The following is an 18,171-nucleotide window of genomic DNA, read 5'->3' as shown; positions in this document are numbered from 1 at the left end:
TTTATGTGCATACCTGTTAGACAACAGCCCATATAGCGTACATAGGCAGCATACATATACGTATAAGGTAGTCTTATATGACAGCTCCAACATACGACGGCAGCCGCAGCACCACAAATACACAAAATACTACTATAGTTGACACTCACAGTGATCCCTTTTCTCTTTGCTGTTTGAGAGAAGATGCCCGTTGTGGGACGCTTCTGCGGCAGGCTTCTTGTGGGAAGCTCGACTCAGTGTGGCCCTGTTGGATGCTGAGGTGTCGCCCCAGGAACCCATGTGCTGCCGCTCTAGCGTGGAAACGGTCACCATGCACTCCTCTGGAGGCTCCGAGGCCGCACTGGCCCATGAACTGTTCATGCGGGAACTGGTACTGTGAAGACCCTTCGCTTGAGGTGCATGGGTTGCTGAGCAGATAGACACATTTCGCAAACAACGTGGACATGGTAATGTTCCAGTCTAATGCATCTGAAATTTAGGAAGACTTAGCTTACCTTCTTGATGAGTGTCTTTTCGTCTGGGCAGTGTCCCAACCTTGTTTGATTGTGATTTGAGGCCGGTTAGTTGTACCCTCTTGTGACCAAGGCTGTGTGTGTTCTGCGGTCCACAATCTGCTGTACCGGGGCTGTCTGAACGACACAACTGTGTGCCTTTACCTACAAATAAAAAGGAATATTTGTCTTTCTGAATAAGAAGGATTATACGTTGTCTGAAAACAAGGTCAGTGTGGCTCAAGTATAAAAATGAAAATTGTCGCATCAATCGTGGCTTTGTTCGCACCAAATTTGACAGCAGAGCAAACAATAATTACTGTTTGCATTGCTAATATATGTGATTATTTTTAGTCCCACTGATCTGTATTTTGTCCAACAATAACATATTAAACGATAAAGACAAATATTTAAGATGCACTACGAGTCCCCCTGTTACCCTATCAAACAAGTGCATCAAAAATGGTGTATTTGAATCCCTGTGGGAGACATTGTCTCGTCTCTCTGTGCAGAAAGGAATCCTATTTATAACTTTAAAATATCAAACTTTTCAGCAGAGCGCTGCACTTACTATATATACAGTGTTATGGTTTTGATGTCCTTAAATAACTTCAAAGGAATTCTAGAAACCCGTCAAGATTGAACATTAACAAATATTTAATGTACAGTGACAGAAAGGAACCTCATTTGAATGTGCATATTTTAGAAGATGATTGTAGGTTTTATTTCGAGAAAAAGATGAACAATATTTGACTATTCCTAAAATTATGGAGACAAAATGTGATTTAGCAATGACAGAATCACAGTTAAAACAGCAATGACAGATTAACAGGCTGGGTAATATTCCTAAAAAAGCCATGTCAAACTCTAAATGTTCCGATGATGGAAGCACGGTAAAGATAACGATGACAGACGCAGTTTTGGTTTGTCTTAATATAACAACGGACTGATGACAGACGGGTGGAGAATCACGGAAAAACGGACTACCTGTGCTCATGTCCCTTGCCTTCTGCCTGCACCCCACCACAACAACAAAATCCTCCACGTGACAAGCTGTCAATGTGACTGCCGAATACACTAACGCACTGCATCAACCCAGTTAATGTGACCCTGACACAATCAGCACACACACAGACACGTCTACCCAAACAAAACAAATCCCATGTCAGCACTGAATCCAAATGAGGTTGTTAGACGTGCAACCTAAGTTGTTGGTTTGCCTTCACAGTGTCAACGTACCTGAGACCTCAAGGTTATCCATAGTTGGTCCAGGAGTGTAATCAAAGCTGCACAAATTCTTTGACACCATAGCGTATCTGTCTTCCTCTTCATCCTCGGAGAGGCGGGTGTCTCCCAAATCTGAGCCCAGCGTTGAAGACATAAAGTCCATCGGAGGAATGGTAGTGTTGGACATATTTGAATTGCTCTTCATGTTCCTAATAGATAAAAAGGACTTATAAGAAACCCAACACAAGGATTACATACAAAGCAACAAAAAGACCAGGATGCAGAAGGAGTGCACATCCAAAAAGTCTGCAGACACTTAACTGATTACATGCTTAGTGCTGGTGGGTGGTATGCAAACAGTGGGGTTCTAAATGGAGTGGATAAAGGGTATCTGGGTGGTCAAAGGCTGTCACCAACACGGCTTTTATCTCTTTTACAGCTGTTCTGCATGACAGTTCTCCGCCCGCCATCAAGGCAATGCATGCCTAATTATCGACTCTATTTACTGACGTTAGACCAGAGAGCTTTTCTAAACCCACGTATTCCGTTGCATGCATGTCCACCATTATGTTGTTTTACAAGGTTCCATTAGAAGCATTATGGATGGAAGATTACGACATTGGCTCCGTCCGATCAGCCACCGTCTGATAGGTTTTATGCTCATCTGTCCAATACGTATGCACTTTTTCCCTTCTATCAAATTGAAATTCAAACCGGTAATGCTGTTTACCATGCTTGCTTGGCAACTTCATACTGGTAAGCTCTGGTCAGCTCATCCAAATGGGCTTGCAAAATCGACTGCATTTCCTCATGGTGGGCTGAGCTGAGAGACGACGATGAAGGCTGGTTGTAAGATGCTGCCGTCGCCGGTGAGGAGGCTCTTCCTCTTAGAGGTGGAGTAGGTCCCCTTTCCTCCTCAACATCATTCTCCAAACTTTGGTGACGGTAAGAAGGGAGCGAGAGAGGCGGGGCCCAACTGTTGTTGTCGTATCTGGTAGGTAGAGAGTTAGAATACCACACAACATGAACGCTGAAAAAACACGTAAAATATCTATGTTGGAATGATGGGGACACAGGTGGTGGTGGTGGAGATCTGACCTCTGTTTCTGTGTGAGCTTAGAAGTGTACTTGTTGTTTTACGTTTGCATGTGAGTCAACTGATGAGATGTGAACACATCTTACCCTCCTCTGTGGCTTTCCTGAGGGTAATGGTCAAGGTCAACCTCAGTTCCAGGCAGAGGGTGCATGGGTGGTGGAGGCAGGGGCATGTTCGCCCAACATGTCCCGTTGGATTTAGGGGTCTTTGTTCCACCTTTCACCTTCTTTTTCTTCCCTACCTTTGCACCTGAGGGTGGGTAACAAGATTTAAGTGTTTTTGTTTGGTGCCATGCTAACAGATGACAGTTAACCCGTTTCTATGCACCAAGAATTGGCTTTTAGTCTATATTTTTCCATCCAACCTTTTGTATTCATCAACCACCTTTTGGTATGCTGAAGGCATACGATGATTTCAAAATGTTATGATATTTCTTAAATAGGCATCAAAACCTGAGGCGAGCCTCTTCCGTAAAGCTTCTTCTGCTTTATCTCTGGTCGTCGTGACATTTAGCTGAGCACAAAGCTTATTGTGAATCGTCAAAAGCGCGCACAGAAATGCCTCCATGATGCTACTAGCAACTACGCGAACACAGTAGCCTATACATAACTCATTGGCAATCAAGTTAACCCAAAGAAATGCGTCATGATTGTCTGACATTTCTGGGCTAGATAAGCTCCCAGGGTAGAACTCTGATGAAGATGGCAGACTAATTAAGAGCATTATCCTAAGGGTTCATTTGCAGTGAATATGTAAATAAATAGACTCTTTTCCATTTTGCACCTTCTGTGGCTCCGTTTGCCAACTCCCTTGCAGGAATTATACTTCTAAAAAAATAACCGTCACACACTATTTTCTTCCTGGGCAATTCTCTCAAGCACTCATGGAAAAAAAAGCACAAAATTGTACCGGTGGCCGGGCGTCTATCAGTTAGCGAGTAGCCCAGGTTGGCTATTTCCTGCTGGGCCTGCAGAGAAGCCTTCCAGCGTGGATCTGGTCTGTCTACAGCCAACTCGTGGAAGCTGTTGGACTGCAGTATCTGGGTGGTGGCATAGGGGGTGGGGTGGCTGTCTTGCACCGGGCTGCTGTAAGCAGCTTTCCCCATGAAGTCAATACTGCTGTAGATGGCCCCATCCGACAGCATGGTGCCTGTCTTCTCCACCGCTGCAGATGGTAAGACATCTACAACAAAGAAGCCAGGCGTTACAGGGATCATCCACAGATTAGATGACATGATTTTAACAATCTTTAAGGTCATTAACGCTCCCCGCTGCTCTTGCTCTCCCCATTTGTTAAACAAAAACAGCTCACAAATAGATTTGATCTGAATGGAAGTGATGGTCTGCAACCATAATTAACATGCATCATGCTGAGGAAGCCCGGTGGAGTGCTCACATGATGATGCTCAGCCCTGCAGCTGACCAGACCTCTCCTGAGCTTGACGAACATGCAAACGCAGGATGCATGTAAAGCCTTATTAAAGTCTCAAACCCGTCTCATAAAAGCAGAGCAGGAGAGAAATCGGGGGCAAAAAGTCAATGTAATAACACAAATTGAATCCCAAATATCAGGCTTGTCAAATCACATTAGCAAAGTGTAGCCCTCAAAGGCACTTTTAATTTCTCTGCGTGTTTGTTTTAATGTCAGGCCTTGTCACTGTGAATAACAAATGACGAACATCAAAACTGTCGGACCGGGCAACGCGCGCTAGAACTCCCATCAGCCAGCCATGTTTACCTCCTCGGCCAAAGTTACTGCTGCCTTTCGGACTTCCCAATCCTCCGTTGGCTGGAAGGCTTGTGGAGGGCCACGAGTCCGCCAGCCAGGGTAGACCAGGGTCACCCGCTTTCAACAGCCCTGGACGACTGAGGGACGGATATTCACAGAGAAAGGAAGACCTTAGAAGATTAGAGGCTTATATAATAAAATAAATATCAGCATGCACTTTAATAATGTTTTTCCTACTGTGTTAAAAATAAAATGAACCCAAAGTGAATATATTTTAGCCCATCAAAAAAGCCTGAAGCACAAACAAGAGTGCAGAAAACATGCGGGGCATAACATGGCAGGTCTATATATCAGACTTGTGCCTCCCCTTCAACTCCACAAGCCAAAACTCTCCCAGGAGAAACCAGGCAGGCCTGAATACACACTTAATCCGCTTTATAGCCTTAGCACAACAAAAATTTACATTTTAAATTGAGAATCATGGACCGCCTCTGGCAGAGCAACTACATGGCTGCATTGTCTCCATGGCAACAGAGACAGAAAAGGACCATCGGGGGGGGGGCATAGGAAATGTGGCGCTGACTTTGATGCTGTGAAATACAGTGGTAATGTATACAATCATTGACTTGAGAAAATAAAAGTTGTGAGCAGCAAATCAGGGAGGAAAAAAAACTAAACATATGCATGGTTCAGGCGTCCTGGTCGCATGTTGACTTAATGCGCTCGTACACGCAGGGAATTTTTCACTGGGCCTGACTCGCCGAGAACCAAGGGAATTGTTTACAGCTGACTTGGTGATAGCTCAAAGGTGTTTAACAATTATATCAATAATTTCCATTGTAAAATACACATTTGCATACATCATGAAGCACGTGCCAATGTTACCGTAACAACGTGTGCGTGTGTTTGTTAATCTGTCGGGATGTTTATTTTAGTCCATCATGGCTATGGAATTATCTGATTGTTTAGCTGGCGTCGCATTAATTGTGCTTTCTTATCTATTTCCTTTTCCGCTCAAATGATTGGCCTGCTTTTGGGTAAATTGAAACACTCATAATGAGGCCTAATTTAAGATTTTTTTTAGCAAGCACATATTTCTAATTAAGATTGAGATTCAGATTAAGACCCTTTTATTGTCATGAGCATGTTTTCTTGCAGCCAACTAAAGAAGTTGCCAGAGCTTTTTTTTTTTTTTGTACGAATCTATTGTTAGGGGCGGCTCGGTGGGGCACTGGGTAGCACGTCCGCCGCACAGTTAGGAGGGTGCGGGTTCGATTTGCATGTTCTCCCGGGGCCCACGTGGGTTTTCTCCGGGCACTCCGGTTTCCTCCCACATCCCAACAACATGCTTGGTAGGCCGATTGGAGACTCCAAATTGTCCCTAGGTGTGAGTGCAAGTGGCTGTTTGTCTCTGTGAGCCCTGCGATTGGCTGGCAACCAGTTCAGGGTGTCCCCCGCCTACTGCCCGATGACGGCTGGGATAGGCTCCAGCACGCCTGCGACCCTTGTGGGGACTAAGCGGTTCAGAAAATGGATGGATGGATGGATGGATGTATTGTTAGGGAAATTTCTGGCTCATGGCTACCTCAACCATAAATCAGAGAGTTTCAAACTCTGTTCTTTCAAACTTTTATGAAGGAGCACAAAGTCAAATAGGTTGACATTTTTTTAAGTAGCACATTCATCACCTCTCCCGTCGTCTCATGACCTCTTTGCTCGCCCTCATATTAGCAATGAAGAAATACGGCAGCCTGCCTTCATTAATTAGCAGCATTCATAAGGAAAGGGGTGATTGATGATCGAATGTACAGTACATCAGTGAAAATTACACACTAGTCTGAGAAGAAAAGATTGGCGAATTCTAATTCTGGATTCAGGAAATGACTTGTGTTAAGGCATTAAAATAAGTACTTATTGAGAAGGTAGACAGAGTGAAGGTCATTCTAGAAAGTAAAAACAACTCACCTTCCATTTCTGATCAGACCTCTGTCTCTTTGGAATGTGACTTAAAAGTAAAGAGGGGAAAAAAAACACACAAGTCAATTTGATATTCACATCCAAGAATACATACATATTGCTGCCATTTTGGTATGAAGCTAAATTGCAATATATAAATAACAGTGTAAATGCATACCTGCTCGGGTAAAAGTGAAAGATTGAACTGCAATGATAAAAAAAGAGTAATGCATATCAAAAAGGGCAAAACAGATTCCACTCATACACAAATCAGAACAGCTATTGAGGAATTTCAGCCTGTCTGTGTATTGTCAGGATTAATCATGTTTCATTTCAATGAAGCAAACCATTTAAGTCTGATTTTTTTGTTTTATTTACTCATTGATTTGTTTATTGTTGTACAATAATATTTTTAACTGAGATTGAGAAAAGGGATCAGATGCATCACTCAATTACGTAAATCCCTCTTAAACCTGAAAACCAAGTCACTGCTGGAATACAAATTATGATAATGGCCATGCTCACCAAATGACTAAAAATATACATTTCATCTTTAAACCTAGATGGGCTTCATGTTAATGTGCAAACAACGCTGTCAAAGGTCTGATAATGGGGGGGTGATGTTAAATGACTTATCTCGCATGAATGTATGACAGTGCTGAAGCACGCCACTGATAGAGCGTGGCACATTTGATGCACACCAATGCACAGTGGGTAAAAGTAAATACAGCCTATTTCCACCAGTGTTGAATATATTCACATCGTTCTGCCTTTTAGCCAGCTCAAATGGAGTCAAATCTGTGATGACATCAAGTCTCATTGGGGCGAGAGACCAAATGAGCTTTGAGATTCCGTATCGATGCGGAACCATGTAAATTGATTTTTTTTTTACCTGCATAGTTGCTGAGTCCTTTCCTCTTTTTTCTCCTCCAGTAAAGCCAGGCACTGAAGCCCATGAGAACAATCCAGCAGGCTCCGCCCAACCCCGCGATGAAGGCCGGTTGTTTCACCACATCTGAGATGCTATTGTTGCCCTCCGATCCCGTCATTACATCCCTCTGTTCTGCACCTGGGGACCCCCAATGGAAAAATACGTAAAAATGAAGACATACAAATAAAACGTTTTCATGGGAAGTGGAGCATGTCAGTAGTGTCACTGGACAAAAATATTACATGTAACAAAAAAAAAAAACCCTAGCTTGGAGGCTTGGAAAACAAATAAAATAACTAAATACAAATAAACAGCATCAGTGCATTCAATATACAGGCAGAGTTAATCAATTCAGCAGAGCACTTATCAAGTTGAGCCTAAAAGACACGAGATTGACAGAGCAGCTCTGACAGAGTTTGATTTTATGTTGCAGCTACTGTGCTGTGAAATTAGATTCACATTCTCCAGCAGGAACCCCCAATCCTGACACTGACACACACACACACGCGCGCGCACACACACGCGCGCGCACACACACGCGCACCCACACACACACACGCACACACACACACACACACACGTCATTAAACCGCAGCCCACAGGCTTGTGTTTCCCTTCCCCTGTCTGTTAAGGCTGTTATTATTTATCAGTCAAGAGTCATAGATGAGGAGCATCTGTCCTGGGCTCCAATATTGACTCTGGGCTTATAGAGTCTGAGCATCCTTTTGCTATTTTATAAGGACTGATAGGCTGATAAGCTCCAGCAAAAAAAAAAAAAAAAATCATTCTACTTTGTTAGTGACTGCAGCCCATATATTGAAGTGGATTATTGATACGGCTAACAGTACTTGGCAGTGTTACCAAACACTACATGTAATGAACCACTATTGATTTTTCAGCAGATGTCCACAGTGTAAAGAGCAATCTTCTTTCTGCAGGGTGCTAAATTGATAAATCATTTTCTCAGACCCCAAACCATGATGGACACCTTGGTCTCCCCATTATTTGGTCATTTTATCCCGACTTTGTGTGTACGCGTGCGTGTACGAGTGGATTACCCAAGGTGATGAGCTGGGGCGCACTCTTGACCCCCACCCCTGCACTGGTGCTTGCAGCAACCTCCACGCGGTACTGCACTCCAGCCTGCAGACCCCCGACAACCACTGAACGGATGGTTGCATCCACAGACTTATTGACATGGAACTGGGTTTCATTAGTCAAACACCAGATCTGACAAAGACAAACAGATTGAGAGAATCCATTTGAAGGTTACAATATATATTCAAATGTATCAGGACGTTTTTGTCCAATCACACCGACTCTACCTTGTATTCCTGGATGATTCCATTCTGCTGCTCAGAGGGTGGAGGGTCCCATGACACGCTGATGGAGGTGCTATTATTGCTTCCTACAGTCAACACTGTCACTTGCTGAGGGGGTGCACCGGGTGCTGATGGGTCAAAAAGAAAATTAAATGAATAGAAATGGTCATTGTGCTTTATCTTTTGAGACATGTAATGCTTTGCGAGGAAAATTCAAATTAATTTCGACATGTTGCTACCTGGACTGTTGACCCACATGAGATATAATGAGATTGTGGCCAGCTGGGTTCCAACACTATAATCTATGCAATTTAACACATTATCTTCTCAGAATGGACCATTAAACTGCTTGGGGCCCATACTTTCCATTCGACTCTTTTGATGAGCAAAAACCCAATTAAAAAGATAGAAAATAATAATGCTATCTTTAGGCAACGCTCTGATATGTACAACATTGCAGAGATGTGCAAAGGAGGTGGGCCGTGCTGTGATTGTATTGTCCGCCACCTGGCTGCACGGCAAAATGCTCACTGTGACTCGACGTTTGCAGTTGACAAAAGGGGGAGGGAGAATGTCACCAATGCTCATTACCTCTAAATGGTTGAAATTGAAGATTTGTTTTGAATTCTCCACACATACAATGTCTGAGTCTGTCTGCCAATGAATGAATACAGTTAAATCATAATAAATACGAATATTCAAACATTGAATCAGGACGATATCACTAAATCCAAAGAAATATGCTCCTTAATAATACCTGCAAATAAATACACAGCTGATCTAAATGATGCGTACTACCAAATCGTAGCCACAAGAACAAAATGTGCTAAAGCTGCTTAATTTGCTTCTTTGCAGAATGCAATCTGGTAAACATAACTTGCTCTGCTAATGAGCCCATCGCGCAAGCTACTTGAGATGTGAATTACGCCCCCACACTCACATTTGTGATGGTAATGGGAAAAAGTACCACATTGTCTTCCTTCTTTGCTGCCAACATTAGCCACGTGACATATTTAAATTTAAACTGTGATTTAAGAGTTGAACACCTGACCATGTGCTTTCTCTGTTAGCCCTCAGAGCCCCCCCACAAGGTTCAACAAATGCTGTGGATATCTGCCACAGGCAGATAATAAGTGTTTTTCTGAAAAGATTCTGCTGTGCAATCCATTTCTGGCTCTAGATTAATGGACATTTTTTTCTGTTCCTTAATACCTTTTCCAGGATCCAGAGGAAGTAAAATTGCTACCTCAGTTGGAAAAATCCTTCAGTAATCCCGTGTGGCCATTTTAATTGGGCTCCAGTGAGGTAAGGTTCTTTTTTTTTTTTTTTTTTTTTTTTTTTGCAGACGTGCGTGTTCAAAATCCCAGATAGACCCTCTTATGTGTTGCCATGAAACATAAATTCTGCAAGTTGGAGATTTCGTTCACATTAATGGCCTTATCTTGACAAGCTCTCAGTGCGAGCTGGACCCCTGCCCGCTTCGGCTGATGCAGCACCTGGCCAGGTTGCAAATACATTTGGAGATACACTCCCTATCGTCACACCCACCAGAAAGCCAGTTTGTAGATCTGCTCCCAGATTTGTTCACTGGAAATAACATCACTTTTGATTTGATACAGCATTAACGGTCGGAAACACTATTTTATCAAATCAAATGCGACTGAAAAAAAAAACCTTCCAGGGTATTTTTCCTAATAGCCAGTTTAGCGCCAGCTTAGTTATCATGTATACTGATCTTTTTACATAAGGAAAAAGTTAGGATTGGATTTTTGCCCAAGGATTGTCAGCTATCATTTTTCAACATCAAATCATTATCAATCCTGAACATAATAAGCGCTAGATGTGAGCGATGTGCACAATCATTTACCTTCTTCCATAGTCCGCGCAGTCATGGACTCACTGTCCGCGCCTTGGAACTCATTAAAGTACGGTCGTACTTTAATCTCATAGACAATTCCTTTCTTCAGGCCCAAAAGAGTCATGTCCCTCTGCGAGGAGACTTTTAAGTCCTGGATCTGCCATGGTCCTGGGGAAGGCAGCCCCGATGTCTGCCGGTACAGGACACGGTAGCCTTGAATAAATCGGGATGGGTTGTCCACCTGAAAGAAGAGATAAGTTAGCTTCTCGTCATGTAGATGGGAACAGTATCTTAATGCTGTGTCCTTACAGTCCATGTGACTTGCACTGAAGTGGAGCTGAGAACTACGGGGTTATGCATGCTGACCACCACGTCCCCTAACTCTTTCTGGACGTGACGATGATCCACTCCCTGCGCAGTTGGACTAATGTCTGCAACAGCGAGAAGAGCAAGTGATTTAAATTTGTGTGGCTTATTTCTAAGGACTATCCTTGAGATTTTTTTTTTGGTACCTTGTGTCCGCACAGGCTCAGACATGGGGCTCGGGTCTCCCAGCCCTTGAACATTGACTGCCCTGATAATGAACAGGTAAACAGTATTCGGTCGTAGGTCACTGACGGTGAACTCTGTGGTCTTCACATGGTCTGCCACTGTCTGCCAGCTGTTACTTACTGACTGGCTGTTGGGAAAGCAAGATTAATTCACATGAACTGGAGAGAATCCTTTTTTTGTATCGACCAGACAGAAAATTGAAGTGCACACCAAAAGGTAGGTAAAACAAATAAATGTGACTATTGTTTAACAGTTAAATCTTTGCTACTTGGACTATCTATTTGGTCTGCTTTAAACAACCCCCCCTCCCATCTGCTTTTTTTTGGGGTCACTAAACATGGCTGACGGCCATGGGTCACAGACGTACCCAAAGGCCTCAATGACATAGGAGGACACCGGGGAGCCAGCCTCTGGCCCCGGTTCCCATGACAACGAGATGCTGCTTTTGGTGACATCAGTGACCTCTGGCTTGGAGGGAGGCCCCGGTAGGGCTGTCAGGTTGGTGGACAGGAAGTCAATGGGGTCAGTGGAATCTGACAAAGAAGAAGAAATAATAATAATAATAATACAAGCCCCAAAATGCAAATGAAGCAAAGTTACATAGCAACAGTTTGAACATTTTCTGTTGCATACCTGTGATATCCAAGTAAGCACTCCATGATGTTTCTCCACTGGAGCTGGTTGCCACACACGTGTACAAACCAGAATCAGAGAGCTAAGAAGAAAAACAAAATGATGATTATCAAACAGTGTTAACATTTTCTTGCTTGAATGTAAATTTTAATTTACATAGTATAAAATGCTGGGATTGGCGTGCAAATATTTTTTAAGCTTTTGGTACTCTATTTTTCTAATCGCAGATGTCTCAGCGTTCTTTGCTCATCCAAACTGCAAAAAGCATAGCTTGCAGACATGTTCCGTAGGTGTGCGAGCGTGAATCGAATCGTCTTTGCAACTGTGATCCCAGTTGGTTGCTACAAGCTCTTGCATCAGTCGGAAGGAGGTTTGCGGCTAGTAGTACAGTAAAAATGCATTAACCTTCACTGGCCTGCATTTGGCTCGAGACAAGCTTGAGAGTGGATGAGAGAAAACCTTAAAGCCACCCAATGAAAAAAAAAGAAGAGCACAGTAAAAGCTGACATTAATTTCCTTAATTGATTTTTTCCAATAATAGTCGTCCTCCATTCCCAGAACCATCAACATTATCATCAGGAGTGCTGACACGGGAAATACTGAAGCAGCGATATGATCATCTTGCTCATATTGGCAAAGCCTTTGGGACCGCAGGCAGTTGGGTTCTCTCACTCTCTCGAGGAGGTGAGCGACATAAGCGGAGCACTTTGACACAGAGACAGGACCCTGCATATTTAAGTCCCTCCATTATATCAGCCCCGTAAGAATGCCTTTAACAGTTCTTGTCCTTGAGTCCTTGAATCAGGTTGGTACGGTCACGGATCCAACCAAACGGCAGTCTTTAACAACTTATGCTTGTATGCGCAATAGATTGACTTGATTAAGCTGCGAGCTACTTTGTTTGTGATAAAGAGATTCATTAGGAACTCTTTGTTTGTGTCAATAAATCTTTCATCCCCTATAGAGACAATGCGATTAGATTTTCACAGACACTGATACAGATCACAGTTGAAATTGCGAAAAAAAGATAATGCTAATACTCTGTTAAATAACATTTTAATTAAAAAATAAAATATAATTTAGATATTGTCAACTTTAAGTGGCTTTATGATGTCACATGAGCGATACAAACTGGACAATGAATCTATGGTTTGATTCAATTGCATCACTTTGGAGCCAATTAAGAGGGAATTCAAGAATAATTCAGAAACAATCCAGAGATGCTGCGTAGTGTAAATTCAATTCAAATGTAAATATCACTTCATCAGAGTCAAGCTATTAGATAGAGCTCTGAGCACGATGTGGAATGTTTTTAGCCCACAAATACAACAACAAAGATATTTCTAATGATTTCCTCTGACACGGACAACTGAGCTATTTTAATGTTTAAAGGTGTGACTCAGAGTTTACTCAGTTAGTGTAGAAATGTAAATACTGTAAAAATAATGAGGGTGAATAAACTCACCTTGGCACTCTGTATTTGAAGGCTGCCGTGTTCCAGCAGCGAAAACCGTGCGTCTTTGCCAAGAAGACTGATGCCGTTCTTTCGCCAGGTAATCGTGGGTTGTGGCTCCCCTGAAGCCTGACACCTGAGTATTGTCACACTCCCTAATGCCTGTGTTTGGTTGTAGGGGCCTTGACGGATGATTGGCGGTGGGCGGTCCTTCAGGGCTGAGGATAATCATGACGGACGAGACGTTATCGTCATTGAAACTTTAATTTGATAGCACCGTCTCAACATCAATTGTCGACTTGCAACTCTCTCCAGTGGCAAAATATTGCAAGAAAAAAATACACGAGATCATAAAAAGGTTCTAATTAGCGATTGAAATAATTGGAGTCCCAATATGTTAAAATTCAATCTGATGGATTTGCTGGAAAAGGAAGCGACTGTTTTGAGCCTTTTCCAGAGTCGAGCAGTGACCTCATGGCACTGCATCGCACCTTTCAGTTTTAATTACTAGGTGAGGATTAATGATGCTTAACCTGTGGCGCTAATTACCGTACCTTCTTTATAACGCTTTTCAACACATCCAGTCGGTTGAGGCCTACAATGACTTCCCCTCAACCACCCCTGTTTTTTTTTTCTCCGTTCCACCACAACAAATTAAACTCTTAAATTAGCATGCCAAGGAGGACAACAATGCATTGCTTTAAAAGCTTTTTAAAGTATGTTATATCATCCAGAAAACAGCGTGTGCACTCTGCAACAGTAATTTCTGGAGTGTTGGCTCTCTCCAGGCCTTGTAACAACTCCCCGGCTTCCAATTTTCTCACTATTGCTTTCAACTCTTATCAGGTTTGTCTCCATATTCACAAGTGTTTACAACAGGTCCCTTTGCTTTTTTTTTTTAAATCAAGCTCAGAATTCTCGTGAGAACCAAATTAAAAGCAACACAAATATTCATCCACACCTCGGTAAGGCTCCATCAATATCGTTTGACACCGTTTTACACAGTAAGTATGAAAGCATATCATAATTAACAATTTCAGATTAAATGCTTCACCGTCCCATCACATACGCCAACAATTGATTAACTCCTCTGTTCAAGCGGACTTTCTAATCAATACATGTGGTACTGCTTAATTCCGCATTTGGAATGAACAATGTGGGGGATTAATTATGAATAAATTGAAACACTTTGCAAATACAGAGTGACAATTGCAGTACTTGTCGTTGGCTGTTTTAATTTTAGCTTGTGTACGTTAATGTTACAACCGAATGGTGGTTGATAGGAATGGGTCCGAACCTGCAATAATTTTAAACTATTGCATAAAATGAGCATGTTTTCAGCACAGCTAGTCAAGGGATATCCAGAGCATTTGTGGCAAAGAACTTCTCAACCTTTAAGTCTGTGAACGTACGCAAAGCTAATGCGAGTAGTCGTATAATTACAAGCACGCCGACTACGCTGGAGATGTGTGCCTTTCTTTCTATGTTGGGTGAAATTGATTCGTCAGATTTGTTAAAACTCTCACCCCAACCTGACAGAAGTACATTAGCAACGATCCATCCTGCATGTTTCATTCAGCCTCTTTCTTTATATGCATTAAAAGACACAAAAGTGGATAAGGGCATCAACCGCACTGATAAGGAAACAGCGTAGCAATTACTGCTGACATTAAAGATTTGTCGAAAATGTGTCTGTTCCATCAAGGAGAGTTTCATTTTATGTGCTCTTGGACCACTTACATTTATCACAGCGAGAGGTTGTAAAAATAATAATTGTTGGTGACTGCTTGGCATTTGCGGCTTGAAAATGGAGGCTTGCAAATAAAAATATGGGCGGCCTTAAATACTGTCATCAATTATCTAAACAAGGCTTCAAGTTGATCCGTTTATGCGTTTTATGCGATTTTAAGGCTCAATTTGCAGCAATATGAAAAAAAAGTATCATAAATTATTAAAAGTCATTAACTATAATGCATTTTACTACATGACATTGTTTATACAGCTAAACTAACATAACTTTGTTCTATGTTGTGTTGTGTTGTCAGTAGATTTTGGTAAAACAAGACATACTAAGCGCCGAAAGAAATCATACAGAAAATCAATTGTTTAAAACAGACATTGCATTGTTTGGGGGAATGCAAAATGCCAACATTTTGTTCTGTTTCTTGTGTTGATGAACTTTGATGTGTCGGATGAAGTGGGTGTGCACGCTTTGGTCTCCTTACTTACCGTCTGCCACCTCCAACTGGGCTTTGGCCAAGATGCTGCCTGCTACCGTGAGGGCTTGGCAGATATAATAGCCCGCGTCTGAACGCTGCACTGATGAAATGGTCAACTCTCCATTCATAGACACAGATACACGACTGTCACCCTGTGTTGGCTGGCTGGGAAACAGAAGATCCTACGGGGGGTGAAATTGGAAAGTAAAACACCCAAATGACAGTACATCGTTTCTTTCTATGGATCTGTAAAATCTGCACGGGCATATTGTCAAATGAAAAAACAAATATTCCCAATACAACCAGGACTAGTATGACACAAATCCATGTTGGCATCCACATTCACAATGTCTTTTGCTTTTATGAGATGTCTTGTTGAAAAAGGATTCTCAAGACTTTATATTCCCCCAAAATGATGCACCATCAAGTTGCAAAGAAGCTTCTGACAGACCTCAATGTCCCCCCGCAGTGTTTTGTACTGCACTTACAAGAGTTGAGGCATCAGCTTTGTCTGTTTCTGCACCCCAAGCAGACATGCTGGCAGGAAAGGACATTAGCCTGCTTTCATTAATGACTCTAATGTGAGCCGGCTGGTCAGAACAGCATCAACTGATGATGAATGACCGCTTTATTATCTGTGGGAGCCACAAAAACCCACCCACAATGTCACCCTGGTTTGATCAGTTTACCGTTTCATTTTTTCTATTTTTTTAATACAGCTGTTGCAATATTGATGTCTTTCCTAGCATGACACCAAATATATCTCTCACCATGAGCTGTCTGCACACTATGGAAAACATCTCGCCAAAATCTCACCTGGCTGCCATCTCGTTGCCAGAACACAGTCGGTTGAGGTTTGCCTCTGGTCTCACAGGGAAAGGTCGCCGTTCGTCCTTGAGCCACAATCTGGTCACGGGGTCGCACCACAAACTGCGGCGCCTCTGAATATTACAGTAGCGTGCAATACAGTAGCTTATTTGCGGTCATGCACAAGGGGTATTTCTCAAACTACCGGTAAACTGAACATCACATATATAAGGGTGCCCATAACGCCTCAAAGTCAAAATACAATCCTAAAGTGACACTACATCCATGGAGTGGCTCAGAACAGGGAAAGTCAGTGATTGAGAGATGTGCCAGTAAAAAATCATTTTGATGAATGAGTATATGGAATCTCACAGCAGTGCTCAAAGGGTGAAACCCCAAAAGAAAAAGAAAAACACATGCACAATGGGATCAGCTGTTACTTACCAACAGGGCGAACTGGTGACAACAATAGTGTGGGTGAGATTAAGTCACAACACAGAGCGAACGAAAGCAGAGGAGTAGAGGGAAAGAAAGCAAAATAATGAAAATCAGAAATTCATGAGATGGTGTTGGGTTTCCATCCATGGTGTTTGGAGGACAGATGGCTCTCAATTGCCACGGTATGTAGAAGGAAAAGAACCAATGCCATGAACTAATTCCTGATGGTAAGCATAATACGGGTCACAATTGCTTATCACTGGCTTGGCACCCTTAAAGACCCTTACCCTTAATTCACATTCACGCAAACAATAACAAATCTGCATGTAGAAATGAAATCAATTGAAATTGGGTTAGATAGGTTCGTCATTCCCTTTCAATATCGTCAAAAACAAACTAAAACATATCAATGTCATTGAATACAAAAAATATCCCGATAAAAACACAGTTAGTGAATAAAAATATAGAGAGAGTGGGCTTATTGAAAACCTCCCACTTAAAACTGCCTAGTGGTGGTCTGAAATGTAAAGCTGTCAAGTGCTTTGTTCTGTCTGTGAAAAGAAAGCTTGAAGCCAGGCCAGACCCAACCTTTCAGCGGGGGGGCAATAACACTGGTAAAATGTGCAATAAAGGAGTGATTGTTCTGTGGGTTGGGAGTGACAATAAAAGATAGGATTGATGAGAGCGCACCTCTGATAGTCAGGTAAGCGGAGGCCTCCACTTTGCCCACGCGGTTCTCTGCTAGGCAGGTGAAGGTCCCCTGATCACTCACGCTGGCTTTCTTTATCCTCAGCAAAAGATCCTCTTTTTCATATCTGATGTCATACCTGGTGACAAAGTGGTAACACCGAAACCTCAATTTTCAAAAAAATAAATTGACATCCACAGTAAGTAGTGTGCATAGGGGTGTGACAAAAACTGATAGAAAGTCGATTTTCAATTTGCCTGGAATAAAAAACGAATTAAATGATTCCATTTTAACATTAATGTTATGGTGGAAAAGATGTTGGTTGATATAGTGAAACCAGATAAAGTTTCACAATCACAATCTCAAAAGGGTATAGTCTTATTTTTCTTCTCTAAACACAGCGACCCAAAACTTATTTCCAAAGGTTTTGTCATTTATGATTGTTTGAAGGCACCTCACTTTCTGAACAGATTAAGACTCCCCGACGTGCACATACTGCTGCAGAAACAAAATGAGCAAAGCAATTACACCATCACAAAGGCAAAATTAAAGGGGCTTTCAGATGGAACCCTGACTGTGCCACTCTTTCAATATTTATAACGATCGCACCCACTGTGATGTGCGGTTTGCTATGACGGAGGGAGAGTGCAAGCCGTAAGGACATAAGAGTCAGACGGACAGAGTGTCTGCGAGAAAAGGAGCGGCTCACTCTGACAATCTGAATTCTATAAATTCATATTGTGCAGCCACCAGTGCAGAATTTTCTACTTTA

At 42.3% G+C, this 18,171-nt stretch overlaps 1 protein-coding gene across 1 annotated transcript in view; it reads right to left on the bottom strand.

Moving 5' to 3' along the window:
- The window catches only part of LOC133168589 (roundabout homolog 2-like), a 49,652-nt gene that overhangs the window by 2,191 nt on the left and 29,290 nt on the right, over positions 1-18,171 (bottom strand). Inside the window, exons 6-27 of the mRNA XM_061300249.1 lie at positions 17,402-17,538; positions 16,718-16,729; positions 16,283-16,407; positions 15,477-15,648; positions 13,260-13,465; positions 11,795-11,876; positions 11,529-11,694; positions 11,122-11,288; positions 10,919-11,040; positions 10,619-10,850; positions 8,755-8,879; positions 8,488-8,659; positions 7,391-7,567; positions 6,677-6,703; positions 6,508-6,547; positions 4,552-4,679; positions 3,724-3,996; positions 2,901-3,063; positions 2,449-2,709; positions 1,731-1,927; positions 495-656; positions 150-407 (exon numbers count right to left, since the gene is read on the bottom strand). Coding sequence (XP_061156233.1) covers positions 150-407; positions 495-656; positions 1,731-1,927; positions 2,449-2,709; positions 2,901-3,063; positions 3,724-3,996; positions 4,552-4,679; positions 6,508-6,547; positions 6,677-6,703; positions 7,391-7,567; positions 8,488-8,659; positions 8,755-8,879; positions 10,619-10,850; positions 10,919-11,040; positions 11,122-11,288; positions 11,529-11,694; positions 11,795-11,876; positions 13,260-13,465; positions 15,477-15,648; positions 16,283-16,407; positions 16,718-16,729; positions 17,402-17,538 — 3,404 coding nt within the window. The remainder of the gene's footprint in view (positions 1-149; positions 408-494; positions 657-1,730; positions 1,928-2,448; positions 2,710-2,900; positions 3,064-3,723; positions 3,997-4,551; positions 4,680-6,507; positions 6,548-6,676; positions 6,704-7,390; positions 7,568-8,487; positions 8,660-8,754; positions 8,880-10,618; positions 10,851-10,918; positions 11,041-11,121; positions 11,289-11,528; positions 11,695-11,794; positions 11,877-13,259; positions 13,466-15,476; positions 15,649-16,282; positions 16,408-16,717; positions 16,730-17,401; positions 17,539-18,171) is intronic.

This window comes from Syngnathus typhle, linkage group LG15, assembly GCF_033458585.1.
Source record: "Syngnathus typhle isolate RoL2023-S1 ecotype Sweden linkage group LG15, RoL_Styp_1.0, whole genome shotgun sequence".
Taxonomy (NCBI): Eukaryota; Metazoa; Chordata; class Actinopteri; order Syngnathiformes; family Syngnathidae; genus Syngnathus; species Syngnathus typhle.
Note: the sequence above shows the minus strand (reverse complement) of the source record. Positions and strands in the feature narration are given on the sequence as shown.